Source organism: Gorilla gorilla, chromosome 14 (genome assembly GCF_029281585.2).
Source record: "Gorilla gorilla gorilla isolate KB3781 chromosome 14, NHGRI_mGorGor1-v2.1_pri, whole genome shotgun sequence".
Taxonomy (NCBI): Eukaryota; Metazoa; Chordata; class Mammalia; order Primates; family Hominidae; genus Gorilla; species Gorilla gorilla.
This window is the reverse complement of record NC_073238.2, coordinates 67,033,441-67,051,840: the sequence shown is the minus strand read 5'-3', so window position 1 is coordinate 67,051,840 and position 18,400 is coordinate 67,033,441. Positions and strand designations below refer to the sequence as shown.

The window sequence follows — 18,400 nt, the reverse complement described above, 5'->3', positions numbered from 1 at the left end:
AAGCCATTTAAGCTAGATTTCACTGTCAGCATTTTATAGCTGGGGAAACAGGCTGATGGAGGCTATAAAAGGTGCCCCGGTCACAGAATTAGTCAGTGGCAGTGCCAACATTCTGAGAAAGGCCAGTGTGAACTGTCAATTTCCAACAGAAGCAATAAGTCCAGGCCTGGGTTGTCTGGGGTTGATACCCCAGACCCTGCCCAAGTCATATCAGGGTGAACAACTTGGCATCTCACCATTGCTTCCCCTTACTCCCCTTTAGCTGGCTTTTTAACACACTGAAGGCACAGGAACCCCTTTCCTACTTTTTTAGTTTCTCCTTTGCCACCTAATTTTTAAAATATTAAATATCAAATCTAATATTAAAAATCAAATATGCCATCCCGATGTAGCTGCACAGTATTATATGCAAGCTGAATGATTCAGTTAAATTTTCTCCAGTATTAACTGACTCAGTTAAATATTCTTAAGTAAAACTCCAAGAACACTTTCTACTTTATTCAATAATAGGTAACAGATACTAAATCACTTTAAATTAGTAATTCAAATAATATTCCAAAGTCACCATAAACTCTTGAACTTCCTGTGTTAACTGCTAACCACCTTTTACAACTTTCCTGTATAAATCACTAATTTAACACCCAGAAGGAGTTAACTCAAGTGCCTGATTTTACTTAAAACAAATCCACGGAATACACAATGTATTGAAAACACTCCAACTGTGAGCATATCCTGCTATAAAGACAGGTTAGGCCGGGCGTGGTGGCTCACACCTGTAATCCCAGCACTTTGGGAGGCCGAGGTGGGCGGATCACTTGAGGTCAGGAGTTACCAGCCTGGTCAACATGGTGAAACCCTGTCTCTACTAAAAATACAAAAATGAGCTGGGCATGGTGGTGCACACCTGTAATCCCAGCTACTGGGGAGGCTGTCAGGAGAATCGCTAGAACCCAGGAGGCAGAGGTTGCAGTGGGCCAAGATGGTGCCACTTCACTCCAGCCTGGGCGACAGAGTGAGACTCCGTCTCAAAAAAATAAACAAATAAATAAATAAAAGACAAGCTAATTTTTGTCAGACCATGCCAAATATCTGGCTCCTCCTTCTCAACTACCACTTTCAGGGTTTAAAGGAGAGAAAGAATAGAAACTTTATGTAAATACAGAACAACTTTAGATTCTAAAATAACTATGTAAGACATGGCTCACCATCTTTAAGAACTTCAGTAATTTCAAATAGCCACAAATAATCTACCATTTTAAGCTATAGGGTGCAGTGGCACGATCTTGGCTCACTGCAACCTCCACCTCCCAGATTCAAGCAATTCTCCTGCCTCAGCCTCCCGAGTAGCTGGGATTGCAGGAGCTCACCACCACGTCTGGCTAATTTTTGTATTTTTAGTAGAGATGGGGTTTCACCATGTTAGCCAGGCTGGTCTTGAACTCCCAACCTCGTGATCCGCCTGCCTCGGCCCTCTAAATTGCTGGGATTACAGGCGTGAGCCACCATGCCCAGCCTACGCCTTTCTTTCTTTTCGTTGATGGTGGGTCATTTCTCTAAGGTGTAACAAAAGATAAGCATGTATAGAGATATAAAGGGTAAATGAATACACAGTATTAGGCATTTATATTTAAAATGAAAAATAATGTTTCTCACAAAATACTCACTTGTTCAGAATTCAGTCAGCTCTATTTATTCTAAATCAAAGGAACCCTATTCATCATGGGTAGATACGAAGCATGGCCTATTTTGATTTAAGGTATAGAAAAATGCAGGACTGGCTAACTCCAGCACATGGTTCCCTCTCTAGGAAGTGGTATACAGAGAGTAAGAACACAGATGTAAATGCATTCATAATGCTCACATATCCAACAGCAATAATACACACCCACAATAAGGTAAATCTACAGTCAAGGTAAAACCAAACTATACAAACAAAACCCAGCAGACTACAAAGCCTGATACCTGTTTCTAAGATCAGCAGTCTTCTCCAGGCCAGGATAATTGTCATAGCCTTGGTCAAACTGAATCTGATGCTCTGGCCTTATATTAACTCTAGCTGTAGCACATCTGGCAATTTTCATATCTGATATTTTGTTATTGAAACTGAAATAATAAAAAGGTCAAGTGCATTAGAAATCTTAGCTACAGCCAGGCTCGGTGGCTCACACCTGTAATCCCAGCACTTTGGGAGGCCAAGGCGAGTGGATGACCTGAGGTCAGGAGTTCAAGACCAGCCAGGCCAACATGGAGAAACCCCCCTCTCTACTAAAAGTACAAAATTAGCTGGGCACAGTGGCAGGCACCAGTAATCCCAGCTACTTGGGAGGCTGAGGCAGGAGAATCGCTTGAACCCAGGAGGTGGAGGTTGCAGTAAGCCGAAATCCCACCATTGCAGTCCAGCCGGGGAGACAAGAGTGAAACTTTGTCTCCAAAAATATAAAAAAATAAAGAAACCTTAGCTACAGAACAGTAATAAACTTTCTGAAACAGGACAGTGATAACATTTAATTCTTATTTCATTTTTATCCACTAATTATACAGCATACAAAGTTATGTTTAAATTAAATTTTAAAAAGTCATCTATTAACATTCACATAACACAGAACATTACAATTTTTGTTTACTTGTCTTTTAAAGATGTTCTTCAGAAATATTCATTTCAAACATAAAAGTGTCACATGAAAAATTATTCCAAGAAAATGAACAGAAAGTACAATCAGTATCTGTATGCCTATCACCTATATTCAATAACTAATTCAAAACCAAGATAGATGTATTTATTTATTGCCCTTGTATTTGTTCAAACACAAACAAAATGAGTCACTGAACTGACAGTACAGATATTTATGGTTTTCTTTTTTTTTAAATATAATTTCTTTCAGAGACAGGGTCTCTCTCTGTCGCCCAGACTGGAGGGCAGTGGTGCCTATCTTAACTCAAGGCAGCCTCAAACTCTGGACTTAAGCCATCCTCCAGCCTTAGCCCCCAAAGTAGCTAGAACTGCCGGCACACGCCACCATGCCCAGCTAATTTTTTTATGGTTTGTAAAGATGGGGTCTTGTTTTGCTGCCCAGACTGGTCTCAAATTCCTGGCCTCAAGTGATCCTCTCACCTCAGCCTCACAAAGTGCTGGGATTACGGGCATGAGCCACCACACATGGCCATTTCTTTTAACTTCCCGAAATACATCTGGTACACACGCTCATTGGGAATAACAGATTTAGATCACTCTCCAAAATGAAGCAGTGTTACCACTTACTACAATGTAGGCAGCAAGGAGTCTAACGTAGCATAAAATAATGAGAGATGAAGAGAGTAAGTGGAAAGATGTCAGCTTAAACATAAGAATAGGAGGAAAAAGAGAAGGAAACAGACCTGAAGATTGCTATACCGTGCATAAAACCAGCAAGCTATTTAACTGAAAAAAAAAATTACTTTTCTCAGAAAAGCTATCTTATTCTGTTATATTTAATAACATTACTGAATTTATCATTTCTTGTTTCATGGACAAGAAACTGTAACTTCCTAAAAGGAAAGTAACTATTCAATTGGTCTCTTAAAACTATAATCTTACTTAAGACATAAGTTTTCTAAAAACTTGAATTGCTAAAATTCTACTTATATGGTATATTCTATATGTAAATTCCACTTATGTGGTATATATTATGTGTATTACTTACTAGCCACATGAAAATGGCCTATTTTGAGATATAAACATTACTAACCTAATGGTTTGATTCACTTACCTAATTAGGTCTCTCTCCATCTCTCTGTGCCCCTGACTCTTCCTCATGCTACGGAGCTGCCTGAGCAGTTCTGGCTTGTTTGCTTGTCAAAACAGAGCAGCAGATGCAGCTGCCACCAACTCAGGACTCAGGGGCTCATTTCTGAAAAAGAAAATGAAAACCAAATGAGAAAGCAAAAAGAGAGATTGCTTATTATGCCAGTAGTTTAGTGAAAAGCAAAATGATTTTGGGGGGAAAATTTTCTGTTGATCAAAAAAGTATCATTCAATTCAATATATGACAAAAGCAGGAATTCTCAACTATTAGGTACCAGTTTTATATAAACTTTGAAATGCTAATTCAGAACAATATATTAAGGTGGAGGGATGAGGGATCAGCCTCAAAAATTATAAATTAGTGGGATTTTCAATTAGATGCTATTGTATTTCAAAAACAATATATATTGCAAGCAAATATTAAGGCAGCTTAACCTGTTCACAGAAGCTTTACTCATAATAGCCCCAAACTGGAACCAACCTAAGGTCTGTTGTTAGAATGAAAAAACAAATTGTCAGATATCCAAACAATGGAAGAGTACTCAGCTCATGCCAACATGAATGATTCTCATAGATATTAGAGCAAGTGAAAGAAGTTGGACACAGAATATATTCCGTATGATTCCATTGCTGTCAAGTGCCAGAACAGGCAAAACTAATCTGAGGTGAAAAAACAATCAAGACAGCAATTGCCTCAGGACAGAAGGCTACTAACTGGGAAGGTGAAAATGGGAAACACAGTGTCTTGGTTAAGTGTGTGGGTCACATGGGCTTATCCATTTGTCAAAATCCTCCAGCTAAGATTTGTACACTTTAATGTATGTAAATTTTACCTGAAAAAAAAAAGCCATCAATCATTATCAAGTAGGAGATGAAAACTGGATGAAGGTATATATAATACAAGAATAGTAAAATGTTGATCATTGTTGAAGCTGGGTGACAGTATAAAGGGGTTCACTGTACCATTTTGCATACTTTGCGTATATTTTAAATTTTTCATAAGAAAAAGCTTTTAAAAGCTTCCTAAATAAATTAGAGCAAGTTAATATAAAAACATCCTATTATAAAAAGAAAGTAAACTACATACAACATTGTTTCCTTTTTTTTTTTTTTTTTTTTTTTAAGAGATGGGATCTCAGTATGTCGTGAAGTCTGGCCTCGAAGTCCTGGGTTCAAGCAATCCTCCCACATCATCTTCCTGAGTAGCTTGGACTACAGGCATCTGTCACCATACCTGGCTATTTGCGACATTTTTAAACTCACTGAGAACTGCCATCTCAATAAGTGGGACCCACATTAATATTTTATTATGCCTGGCTTTCTGTATTATGATCTATTACCTAATATTCAAATTAAAGCTCCCAAATTCCTAAAGTTCTTGGAGAAAGATTTTAAGGACTTAATTGAGATATATATGGAAGATCTAAAATCTGATAGGAATGGAAGAAAAATAGAAGAATGAAAAAAGGGGTTCAGCATGGTGGCTCATGCCTGTAATTCCAGCACTCTGGGAGGCCAAGGAGGGAGGATCGCTTGAGCTCAAGAGTTCAAGACCAGCCTGGGCAAGATGGCAAAACCCCATCTCCACAAAAAGAAAAAAAAAAAAAATTAGCCAGGAGTGGTGGCACATGCCTACAGTCCCAGCTACTTGAGAGGTTGAGTGGAAGGATCACTTGAGCCTGGGAGGTTGAGGCTGCAGTGAGTGATGATTGTTCCACCACACTCCAGAATGGGCCACAGAGCAACATCCTGTCTCAAAAAAAGAAAAAGAAAAAAGGAAATATAATAGTTAAAATGAAATGTACTTTCAGAACTGTTATCTGTGAATAAAGCTTTAACCGTATTCCACGTCATTGTTATTTCTTTCATAAACCACTTGTAAACTTCATTTTCAAATTTTAATATATGTATTTGATCAGAGTAGGCACAGAACATAGGTGAATATTCATTTTTCAGAATCATGCATTTCATAACAATAGTTTCCTTCATAGTTATAGTCTCTGGCTTTATAATTTATAAAGTTCTAATTAATAAAAATTGTAGGGAGCCTGTGTCATTGAACAAGATAATTTTTACATACAAGGATCTTTCTTCATAGATTTTAACAATGTAATGAGAACTTGTTAAAGTATCTTTCAGGTCTTCGTGGTGGCTCATGGCAGTAATCCCAGCACTTTAGGAGGCCGAGGCAGGTGGATCACCTGAGGTCAGGAGTTCAAGGCCAGCCTGGTCAACATGGTGAAACCCCATCTCTACTAAAAACACAAAAAATTAGCCAGGCATTGTGGAGTGCACCTGTAATCCCAGCTACTCGGGAGGCTGAGGAAGGAGAATCGCTTCAACCTAGAAGGCAGAGGTTGCAGTAAGCCGAGATCACACCACTGCACTCCAGCCTGGGCAAAAAACAGCAAGACTCCATCTCAAAAAAAAAAAAGTATCTTTTAACAATCTATTCAATCCTGTAATTAAAACTATTTCATGAATACATACTTTTCCCCTTCATAACTTTTTTTTTTTATTTTGAGATAGGGTCTCACTCTGTTGCCCATGCTGGAGTGCACTGGCACAATCTCGGCTCACTGCAATGTCCACCTCCCGGGTTCAAGGGATTCTCCCACCTCAGCCTCCCGAGTAACTGCGATTACAGTCCCATGCCACCACACCCGGCTAATTTTTGTATTTTTGTGATAGACACAGGGTTTCACCATGTCGATCAGGCGGGTCTCAGCTCCTAACCTCAAGTGATCTGCCCACCTTGGCCTCCCAAAGTGCTGGGATTACAGGCATGAGCCACTGCTCCAGGCCCCTCGCGAATACTTTTAAATCATCTCTAGATTACTTGTAATACCTAATATAACAAATGCTACATAAGTAGTTGTTATACTGTATTTTTTAATTGGTATTTTTTTCTGTGTTTCTTAAAAAACGTTATCAGAAGTTATCTGTGGATGCAGAACCTACGCATACAGAGGGCCAACTGTATATTACTCCATTCCTATCAATGACATTATCCTTGTTAAGACGGTGTCTCAGAAGTGGTTGTGGTAAAAACAAATATCCTAGGAAAATCAATGTGGAAGAGGGTAAACATGGTAATGTCCAATCTTATTACAAGGCTAGGTCATTAAAAAGAAAATACAACTGGCCAGGCGCGGTGGCGTGCCTGTAATCCCAGCACTTGGGGAGGCCGAGGAGGGTGGATCACAAAGTCAGGAGTTCAAGACCAGCCTGGCCAACATGGTGAAACCCCATCTCTACTAAAAATACAAAAATTTGCCAGGCATGGTGGCAGGCACCTGTAATCCCAGCTACTCGGGAGGCTGAGGCAGAGACCTGCTTGAACCCAGGAGGTGGAGATAGCAGTGAGCCAAGACTGCGCCACTGCACTCCAGCCTGGGTGACAGAGCGAGACTCCATCTCAAAAACAAAACAAAACAAAACAAAATACAACTTCCTCTTGGCTCACTTTCTCTTGAGACACCCACCCTGGAACCCAGCCACCATGTGGTGAGAAAGCCCAGGCCACAAAGAAAGCCACATGTAGGTGTTTCTGCTAACACCCTCAGCTAAGGTCTCAGCTGACAGCCGGCATCAACTGCCAGACCTACGAGTGGGCAAACTTCAGATGATTCCAGCCTCAGATTTCTAAGTCTTCCAACTGAGGACCCAGACATCATAGAGCACAGACTGGCCTTCCCCACTGTGTTCCAGCCAAATTGCTAACCCACAGAATCTGTGAGCATAATGAGTGAATGTTTTATGACACTAAGTTTGGGAGGTAGTGTAACTATGGTAACCATATCAATGGGGATTTAATATATAATACAAAGAAAGAAAAGCAGGCTATGCATGAAGTTATGATGACAGTGCCTCATGAAGCAAAGATCATGACTCATCTAATCCCATGCATCCTGGAAGTCCTTGAAAAGCGGGGAGGGGAGGCAAAAATCATTAAAAGACACCTTTTAAAAACTCAAAACAGATGCACCTCATTCACCAGTCTTTTGATGTAGGACCAAAGCCTCTTTTTTAAACACAGGACCACTGATAAAAGGTTCTAAGGCATATATTGTATATACATCGCACCCATCCTGCAATATTTTCAATTTTGGTTTAAGTGGAAAAGTGGGGCAAGAATGTGAGACAGCTTACAAAGCAATCTAAGGGTATGATGCTCCTGCATATGTATATTTGTCTCACTCATGCCTAATTGGAAAGAAATTGTTTACGTGACCTTTACTGACTCTTTCCAAAGCATTCAACTCACTTTACCATTTCTGTAATAGTTAATTAAATTAAAATAAAGGGCATGAGGGGTCATAAACAGGTCTGGTAGCCTTAAAAATGCCATTCTTGATATGTATTTTTATGTTTGTGTTATTTACTTCCACATACTTATATGTAACTGTTTTATTTCTAAAGAGTAGGACGAGGAGGAAGTACCTATTATGGGTACCGATTGTCTGAATTAGCTTACTCTATCACCCAATTATACTTTCCAGAGGTATTTTTGATACCATGTAGAAACCAAGAAGTTCCTTTAAAATATGAAATCATTCTGGAAAACAGAAGCCTATATTATCTGTTTGTTCTGATAAGGGAAGTCAGTGATGGGTATCCTAAAGCCACACACCTTACTACTTCAATTAATGACATCCCTGAAATACATCATTATGTATCATTAAAAAAAAAACTGCCATTTAACCTACAACACAATGCCAAGATATCACTGATTGCACTTAGAATTAAATACTCTTTTGACAAGCACAAGTAATTACAATGCTCTGAGGAAGACAGGAAAGCTGAAAGCAGGGATAGTTATTGGTCACAGGAAGTCATACAGAGCAGTTGTAATCAACGTGCTAAACTTTATTCCAGAAAAATTTTTTTAAATGGAAAATTTCAAATAAGTGAGTCCTTTACAGACATGAAGCTACCTTCAAATCAAGATGTAAATGATATTGTTAATTAACAGCTTAAAGAGGCAGTTAAGTAGCAGTTAATAACACCGATAAGTATGTAAGAGTGTAGAATTCTCAATGAGATCACTTCTGTTTTCCTTTCACTGGATTGTGTACAGATATCCTCTTGTTATTTAAATATAATACAATTACAGCATTTCTCAAGTAATTATTAGAGTCCCTGTGTTTATTAGCTGATATTTTTTTCTTCATTAATTCAATATCTCCCAAGTACTTGTATTAAAAACATTTTTTGCAAAAAGAAAAAGCTTACTGGAATTTCAAAAATTACTTTCAAACAACATTCAAATTACAATTAAATTTACCTCTTCTTTGAAGCATGTCCTAAAGCTCTTTGAGGCCCGCCAGTTGTAGCTTTTAAGTGGACTTCTGTTGGGTGGCTTTGTTGTTTGTACATTTACTGTGCTCAATTCGACTTTCGTGCCCTTAATAATGTCTAACAAGTCTTTTTCTCTGTTTTCCTTTACACTGTCTTGGTTCTCTGAAGTCTCCTTGGAAGTCTCAACAGTTCACACTGCTCAACTTTCTTGCTACAGATAGCGCCGTTAGTGCCAAAATATCTTTGGATATTATTTTTTGTCCTGGAAAGATGCATTAAAGAAAAAAAATGAAAAATACAATGCAGGCTAATAAAGCAAAAAACCGTGTATCTAAATTTTTTTTCAATTCAAGCCCTTTCCATTTGCTTTTTATAATTATTAACAACCATAGCAGCAGCAACTTACCATTTATTAGCACATACTATATGCCTCAACCTCGTGCAATATGTTTTATGCACATTTCTCATACCCACATTAACTCCCTAAGGTCTCCATTTTGCAGATAAGGAAACTGAAAATCAGAGAAGTAACTTACCTAAGGTCATGCACCTCACTGCTCACTAAGGCCTAAGACACACTGGGGTGCCACAAATAAGTAGAGGTATGCTGAGATATTGATCACCTGCTCCTTGGGGTGGCCAGGGGAGGCCTGGGGGTGCTGGTGCTCCCAAATCTGTTCCTTCCCACCATTTACCCCAGAGTTCGGTAGAAAAACTCTGACAAGGTTAATAAATGACAATTTATTATTCTCAAACCCAGATCTGACTGACTGCAAGTCCTTGATCTTAACATAACACCTCTTTAAAAAGTTATAATTAAACAATACAAAAATAAATTTCTATCAAAAAGATTACTTTAAAAAAAACTGAGTGGGTCTTGTTTTAATCTGATCAACATTCTCATCAAGCTACATGCCACTTAACCCATAACCACTTGTAAGCTAAGCTAAAATGGAACAGAAAAGAGAATAATCGATGGCTATGTCATTTTTGCTTTCCTCATTAGATACATTTATGAAAGAGAACACCACAAATGATTACATCTATACTAGACTCATGCAAAAGGTGTCCTAATTCTAAGTAACTCAAATAACCAGTTTTATTCTGTGGAGTTAAAAACCTCTTTTGGCACTTGATTACTAAAGAACTTTAAAAAATCTTTGAATGTGTTAGTTTCAGTAAGAGGGTATAATATATTTAAAAATCATTCATTAAATATAGTGAATATCTACTCTGTGCTGGGCACTATACTAGGTACTGACAATATATTAGTAAATAAGAATTTCATAGTCCCTACTTATATGAAGCTGATGTGCTACAGCACTGCTTCTCAAACTTTAATACGCATAGAAATTTTTTTTTTTTTTTTTTTGAGACAGGGTCTCGCTCTGTCACACAGGCTGGAGTGCAGTGGCGTGATCTTGGCTCACTGCAGCCTCGACTTCCCCGGGCTCCGGCGATCCTCCCACCTCAGCCTCCTGAGTAGTTGGGACTAATTTTTTATAGAAACGGGTTTCCCATGTCGCACATGAACTCCTGGGATCTGCCCACTTAGAACTCCCACCGCCCACCTAGGCTTCCCTAAGTGCTGGAATTACAGGCCTGGGCCACTGTGCCTGGCCCATAGAAAGTATCTATGCTCCTTGCTAAAATACAGATTATTTGGTCCCACCAAACTACTCTGATTCAGTAGCTGTTTCCAGGAGACACTTGAGAATTTGCATTTCTAACAAGCTCCCAGGTGTTGCTAATTCTGCTGATCAGGGGACCACATTACAGTAGCTATGTTACCTATGTTACTTAATCCTTACAATCTTAAAGGATAGGTTTTATTATTCTCGTTTTACAGAACAAACTGCTGCCCACAGACGTTAAGTCAGTGGTTATGAATCTCTAGAGGTTATACAAATCACATAGGCAGCTGACTTAAAACACAGATTCCTAAGATTCTTAGTTTGTAAGTTTGGAATGGGGTTCAGGAATCAGCATGTTAAATAAGACCCAGGTGCTTCTGATGCAGGTGAGCTCAGGAATCAGCATGTTAAATAAGACCCAGGTGCTTCTGATGCAGGTGAGCTCAAGAGCCTGTATCAGACCTCAGGTTAAATACTATATCAAGTTCTCAAAGCCAGAAAATAGTAGCCACAGGCTAAGGATACTTGCATGAAAGAGAAAACGACAATTTCAAAAAATGCTGAAACTATCTGATCTGCTTATGAAAACGTCAGAGGCTATCAAATCAGGCACTTTAAAATTAGAATGAAAAAACAATTGCCAAACTAGTATCCTCATAATAAGTACACAGGACTCTCATAATATTCAATATGTGGTACAATCTAAGAAAATAATTCTTCTTCTTTTTTTTTTTTTTTTTTTTGAGACGGAATCTCGCTCTGTCGCCAGGCTAGAGTGCAGTGGCGCGATTTCAGCTCACTGCAAGCTCCGCCTCCCGGGTTCACGCCATTCTCCTGCCTCACCCTCCCGAGTAGCGAGGACTACAGGTGCCCGCCACCACGCCCGGCTAATTTTTTGTGTTTTCAGTAGAGACGGGGTTTCACCATGTTAGCCAGGATGGTCTGGATCTCCCGACCTCGTGATCCGCCTGCCTCAGCCTCCCAAAGTGTTGGGATTACAGGCGTGAGCCACCGCGCCCAGCCTATTATTCTACACTTAAAGTTAACACTGATCAGGTGCAGCGGCTCACGCCTGTAATCCCAGCATTTTGGGAGGCCGAGGCGGATGGATCACCTGAGGTCTGGAGCTCGAGACCAGCCTGGCCAACACAGTGAAACCCCGTTTCTACTAAAAATATAAAAATGAGCCAGGCGTGGTAACGCACGCTTGTAGTCCCAGCTATTCAGGAGGCTGAGGCACAAGAATCGCTTGAACCAGGGAGGCAGAGGTTGCAGCGAGCCAAGATCCTGCCACTGTACTCCAGCCTGGGCCACAGAGTGAGACTCCATCTCAAAAATAATTAGTAATAATAATAACAATAAATAAAGTTGGCCGGGCGTGGTGGCTCATGCCTGTAATCCCAGCACTTTGAGAGGTCAATGCGGGCCGATCACCTGAGGTCGGGAGTTGGAGCCTGGCCAACATGGAGAAACCCCATCTCTACTAAAAATACAAAACTAGCTGGGGCATGCCTGTAATCCCAGCTACTCAGGAGGCTGAGGCGGGAGAATCGCTTGAACCCGGGAGGCGGAGATTGTGGTGAGCCGAGATCGTGCCATTGCACTCCAGCCTGGGCAACAAGAGCAAAACTCCGTCTCAAAAAAAGAAAATAAAGTCAATAGTAAAGGTATTTTAACAGAAAGGTGGTAATCAGGGGAATGAATCTCACATATAATCTTTACTACAATGTTTTCTTTCAAGACTGCTTTCATACCACAGAAAGCAATCTACATTACAGGAAAATTATGTATAAGTAACTCCATAACACTAACATAAAATTCTAAACCTAACCTCCCACCTGAGTTTGTTTCCACTGACAGCATTTCATCAGTACTTCAAATGCAACACCTTCAAAACGACATTTAAGACGTCCCCTTTCAGACTGATTTTCCATTTTTCACACTTCTATATTAAAATGCCCCCTGACATAAACAGATTTTTTCTGTTTTCCAAAAATTATAACATACGTAAAAATCTTTCTCAACCCCGGATCTGCATTCTTCTGCTAACGTTAAGGATACCATAATCCTCCAAAGCAGCCAGTTGAAATCTTTGCTATCTCTGACCACCCTACCATTATCCCATGATGTCACATCCCCTTAATTCTACCTGGGCAATTTTTCTCCTCCATTCAGCTGGTCCTTCCCATCTTCACTGCTACTAACCTGCTTCAGCACTGTACTTAACTGGCTTCTGAGTGTTATGCATGGAAGTTACACAGTGGAATTAGGCTTTCATAACAATAAAGTACTCGGAGGATAAACAGCAAAACCAAGTATGCTGCAATACGTTTTCTTTCCTGGCTAACTTCAACCAGTGGTCCTTCAGATTTCATCAGACTTTTCTTCCAGAAAGGATATCCTGAGTCGCCCCTGCAATGGTTAGGTGTCCCTATTTGCTCCTCCAGCAATTACTTGTTGGATGAATGGTGTACTCTGTGCTTCCACACACTATCTCAGCAATTACTTCACTACACAGCACTTGAATTGTCTACTTGCTGGAACTACACGCTCCGTGATGACAAGACTGTCTTACTTGGGGTTTATGACCACTACTGGCACGCTGTAAAGTTTTCCAATAATGAACTAAAGAATAAATGAAGGAAACAGAAATGAGACTATCACATAAATCTTGGGAAGCAAAAGATAAAACAACTTCGCTTTTGGAGCTTGGATAAACTGACAGGAGTTGATGACAAGACGAATGAGGCACAGCGACCCGGCTTGTAACTGGAGCTCTGTCTTCCACGCACGCTATGTTTCCTTGGGCAAGTCATCTTATCTTTCTGGGATTTTTCTTTTCTCAGATTTAAAGCAATAGCTTCTAAAACCCAGCAGGTAATAACATCGACACCAGGAAGTTGGAGGATAACTGAATGTACAGCACGGGGCACAGGGATGCCCGAGGACCTGCGGAGCCAAAAGTGCTGAACTGCGGTACCTGACAGTTCCACGCCGAGCAGCGAGTAGCAAAATTGCAGCCGCTGATGTCTCCGGGCTTCCAGGGGACAAAGGGTGGCAGGAAAGGGTGCGAAGAGGTAGAAACGCCGAGACTCTAAGAAACACCGCGGAGACATAAAGCCATCCAGGAGAGCAACTGAACAGTGCGCCCCACGCCAAACACATCCCCCGCGCTCTCTTCCGTTTCTGGTCTGGCGGGTTCCTCTCCCTTTGCTTTCCGGTGGGCAACTGAGGTGGGTAACTGTATTCCGGACTCGCCCGCGGGCCGGGCGGAGCCAGCTACCTCCAGACGACCCCACCTACCCCGCGATTCTATTCCTAGAGGCGGAGTCCTCGCCAGTGTTCAGTAAGGTTCGCTGGCCTAGGAGGATTCCAGACCGCCGAGACCGCCGAACAAGATAGTGGAGGGCGTGATCAGTTGTGCAAAAACTACAGATGATCAGTCTGTTTTTATGTTGTTGTTTTTCTGAGACTGACTTTCCCTCTGTGGCCCAGGCTGGAGCGCAGTGGCGCGATCTTAGCTCACTGCAACCTCCGCCTCCCGTGTTCAACCAGTTCTCCTGCCTCAGTCTCCTGAGTAGCTAGGATTACAGGCGTGCGCCACCACGCCCGGCTATTTTTTTTTTTTCTTTTTTGTACTTTTAGTAGAGACGGGGTTTCAGCATGTTGGCCAGGCTGGTCTCAAACTCCTGACCTCGTGATCCGCCCGCCTCGGCCTCCCAAAGTGCTGGTATTAGAGGCGTGAGCCACCGCGTCTGGTGGTTTCTTCACCCACACATCTGATGCCTCAGCTGGAATAACTGGAAGAAACAGGGGCTGGCTAAATCTCTCTCCACACCTTTGCCCCGTGACCTTTTTTTTTTTTTTTTTTTTTTTTGAGATGAAGTCTCACTCTGTTGCCCAGGCTGAAGCACAGTGTCGTGATCTTGACTCACTACAACCTCTGCCTCCCAGGTTCAAGCTATCCTCCTGCCTCAGCCTCCAGATTAGCTGGAGATTAGCAGCCTCCAGATTAGCATACGACACCACACCTGGTTACTTTTTGTATTTTTTTAGTAGAGACGGGAGTTTCACCATGTTGTCCAGGCTGGTCTCAAACTCCTGACCTCAGGTGATCCACCTGCCTCAGCCTCCCAAAGTCTGGGATTACAGGCGTGAGACACTGCGCCGGCTTGCCCCATGACTTTTGTACCTGGCTGGGTTGCACTTCCTCACAGCACGGCATCTCAGCATATTTGGACTTCTTTTTATTATTATTATTATTATTTTTTGAGTCTCTCTCTCTCTCCAGGCTGGAGTACAGTGGCGCAATCTCAGCTTACTCCAACCTCCACCTCCTGAGTTCAAGCAATTCTCCTGCCTCAGCTTCCCGAGTAGCTGGAACTACAGGCGTGCACCACCATGCCCAGCTAATTTTTGTATTTTTAGTAGAGATGGGGTTTCACCACATTGGCCAGGATGATCTTGATCTCTTGACCTCGTGATCGGCCCGCCTCGGCCTCCCAAAGTGCTGGGATTACAGACGTGAGCCACTGGGCCTGGCCTATATTTGGACTTCTTACAGAGCAGCTGGCTTGCCTTAGAGTGAACATTCACACCAGACTAAAGCTGCACAGCATTGAAAGTCACATGACATCACTTTCATTTCATTCTATTGGTGCAAAATGGGTCACAGGGCCAGTCCAGATTCAAAGTGAAGGAACCACACTTCCCTGAAAGTACCAGCAGCAGTGGCCACTGGGGGATGATTTTCAGAGAGTTGCTACCACATCCTAGAAAACTTTTAATTAGTTAATTCCATTCATTTCATCAGTATTTTCTTTAAAAAACTGTTTTAAATTATTTTTGAACTTTTTGTGGGTACATAGTAGGTGTATATAGTTATGGAATACATGAGATGTTTTGATATAGGCATGCAATGCATATTAATCACATCATGGAGAATGGAGTACTCAAGCATTTATCCTTTGAATTACAAACAATTCAATTACATTCTTTAAGTTATTTAAAAATATACAATTGTTATTGACTACAGTCACCCTATTGCGCAATTAAAATAGGTCTTATTCTTTCTATACTTTTTGTACCCACTAACCATCCTCACCTCCCCTCCAACTCCCCACTACCCTTCTCAGCCTCTGGTAACTATCCTTCTACTCTCTATGACCAGGAGTTCAATAGTTTTGATTTTTAGATGCCACAAATAAGTGAGAACATGAGACGTTTGTCTTTCTTTTCCTAGCTTATTTCATTTAGCATAATGACCTCCAGTTCCATCCACGCTGTTCCAAATGCCTGAATCTCATTCTTTTTCATGGCTGAATAGAACTCCATTGTGTATATATACCACATTTTCTTTATCCATTCCTTTGTTGATGGGCACTGAGGTTGCTTCCAAATCTTAGCCATTGTAAACAGTGCTGCAACAAACATAGGAGTGTGGATATCTTTTCTATATTCTGATTTCCTTTCTTTTGGGTATATACCTAGGAGTGGGATTGTTGGATGATGTAGTAGCTCAATTTTTGGTTTTTTGATGAACCTCCAAACTGTTCTCCATAGTGGTTGTACTAATATACATTCCACCAACAGTGTAGAAGTGTTCCCTTTTCTCCACATCCTTGCCAGTATTTGTTATTACCTGGCTTTGGATATAAGCCATTTTAACTGGGGTGAAATGATATCTCATTGCAGTTTTGATTTGCATTTCTCTGATGATAATGATAAGCACCTTTTCATATGTCTGTTTGCTATTTGTTTTCTTTTGAGAAATGCCTATTCAAATCTTTTGCTCATTTTTTGATCAAATTATTAGTATTTTTCCTATAGAGTTGTTTTTTAATTTATTTTATTTTATTTTATTTTTATTATTATTATACTTTAAGTTTTAGGGTACATGTGCACAATGTGCAGGTTAGTTACATATGTATACATGTGCCATGCTGGTGTGCTGCACCCATTAACTCGTCATTTAGCATTAGGTATATCTCCTAATGCTATCCCTCCCCGCTCCCCCAACCCCACAACAGTCCCCAGAGTGTGATGTTCCCCTTCCTGTGTCCATGTGTTCTCATTGTTCAATTCCCATCTATGAGTGAGAACATGCGGTGTTTGGTTTTTTTGTCCTTGCGATAGTTTACTGAGAATGATGATTTCCAATTTCATCCATGTCCCTACAAAGGACATGAACTCATCATTTTTTATGGGTGCATAGTATTCCATGGTGTATATGTGCCACATTTTCTTAATCCAGTCTATCATTGTTGGACATTTGGGTTGGTTCCAAGTCTTTGCTATTGTGAATAGTGCCGCAATAAACATACGTGTGCATGTGTCTTTATAGCAGCATGATTTATAGTCCTTTGGGTATATACCCAGTAATGGGATGGCTGGCTATACAGTTGTTTGAACTCCTTATATATTCTGGTTATTAATCCCTTGTCAGATGGGTGGTTTGCAAATATTTTCTCCCATTTGGTGGGTTGTCTCTTCATTTTGTTGATTGTATCCTTTTCTGTGCAGAAGGTTTTTAAACTTGATGTGATCCCATATGTTCATTTTCGCTTTGGTTGCCTGTGTTTGTGGAGTATTACTCAAGAAATTTTTGCCCAGACCAATGTCTTAGAGATTTTTCCCAATGTTTTCTTGTAGTAGCTTTATAGTTTGAGGTCTTAAGTGTTTCATCCATTTCGATTTGATTTTTCTATATGGCGAGAGATAGTGGTCTAGTTTCATTCTTTTGCATGTGGATATCTGGTTTTCCCAGCACCATTTATTGAAGGGACTGTCTTTTCCCCAGTGTATGTCTTGGCACCTTTGTTGAAAGTGAGTTCACTGTAGAGTGTGGATTTGTTTTGGGGTTCTCTATTCTGTTTCATTGGTCTATGTTTCTGTTTTTATGCCAGTACCATGCTGTTTTGGTTACTATAGCTCTCTAGTATAATTTGAAGTCAGGTAATGTGATTCCTCCAGTTTTGTGCTTTTTGCTTAGGATCCCTTTGGCTATTCTGGGTCTTTTGTAGTTTCAGATAAATTTTAGGATTCTTTTTTTTCTATCTCTGTGAAGAATGTCATTGGTATTTTGATAGGAATTGCGCTGAATCTGTAGATTGCTTTGGGGAGAATGCACATTTTAACAATATCAATTCTTCCAGTCTATGAATATGGAATGTCTTTCCATTTTTTAATGTCCTCTTCAACTTCCTTCATCAGTATTTTATGGTTTTCATTATACAGACTTTTCACATCATTCGTTAATTCCTGAGTATTTAATTTTATGTGTGGCTATTGTAACTGGGAGTACTTTCTAAATTTCTTTTTCACATTGCTCACTATTGGCATATAGAAATGCTACTGATTTTTTTTTTTTTTTTTGAGATAGTGTCCAACATGGAGAAGCCCCATCTCTACTAAAAATGCAAAATCAGCCAGGTGTGGTGGCACATGCCTGTAATCCCAGCTACTCCAGAGGCCGAGGCAGGAGAATCGCTTGAACCTGGGAGGCAGAGTTTGCAGTGAGCCGAGATCGCACCACTGCACTCCAGCCTGGGCAACAAGACCGAAACTCTGTCTCAAAAAAAAAAAAAAAGAAAGAAAAAGAAATCAGAATATTGTTTCCAGCTATTAATAATTCATGGTGCTGCAGACCTCTTGAATCATCATTAAAAGTCAGAAATCTAAGTGA

General features: G+C 40.5%; 1 protein-coding gene across 1 annotated transcript; it reads right to left on the bottom strand.

Moving 5' to 3' along the window:
• Window positions 1-1,961: 1,961 nt before the first annotated feature.
• Window positions 1,962-13,931, bottom strand: LOC101136459 (small ribosomal subunit protein mS31). Its single transcript, XM_055359939.2, is given in 6 exon segments — window positions 1,962-2,103; window positions 3,747-3,887; window positions 9,069-9,119; window positions 9,121-9,274; window positions 9,277-9,344; window positions 13,697-13,931. Coding segments are annotated over 5 exon segments (513 nt in total). The 5' UTR covers window positions 13,882-13,931; the 3' UTR covers window positions 1,962-2,103; window positions 3,747-3,832.
• Between the last annotated feature and the right edge of the window lie 4,469 nt (window positions 13,932-18,400).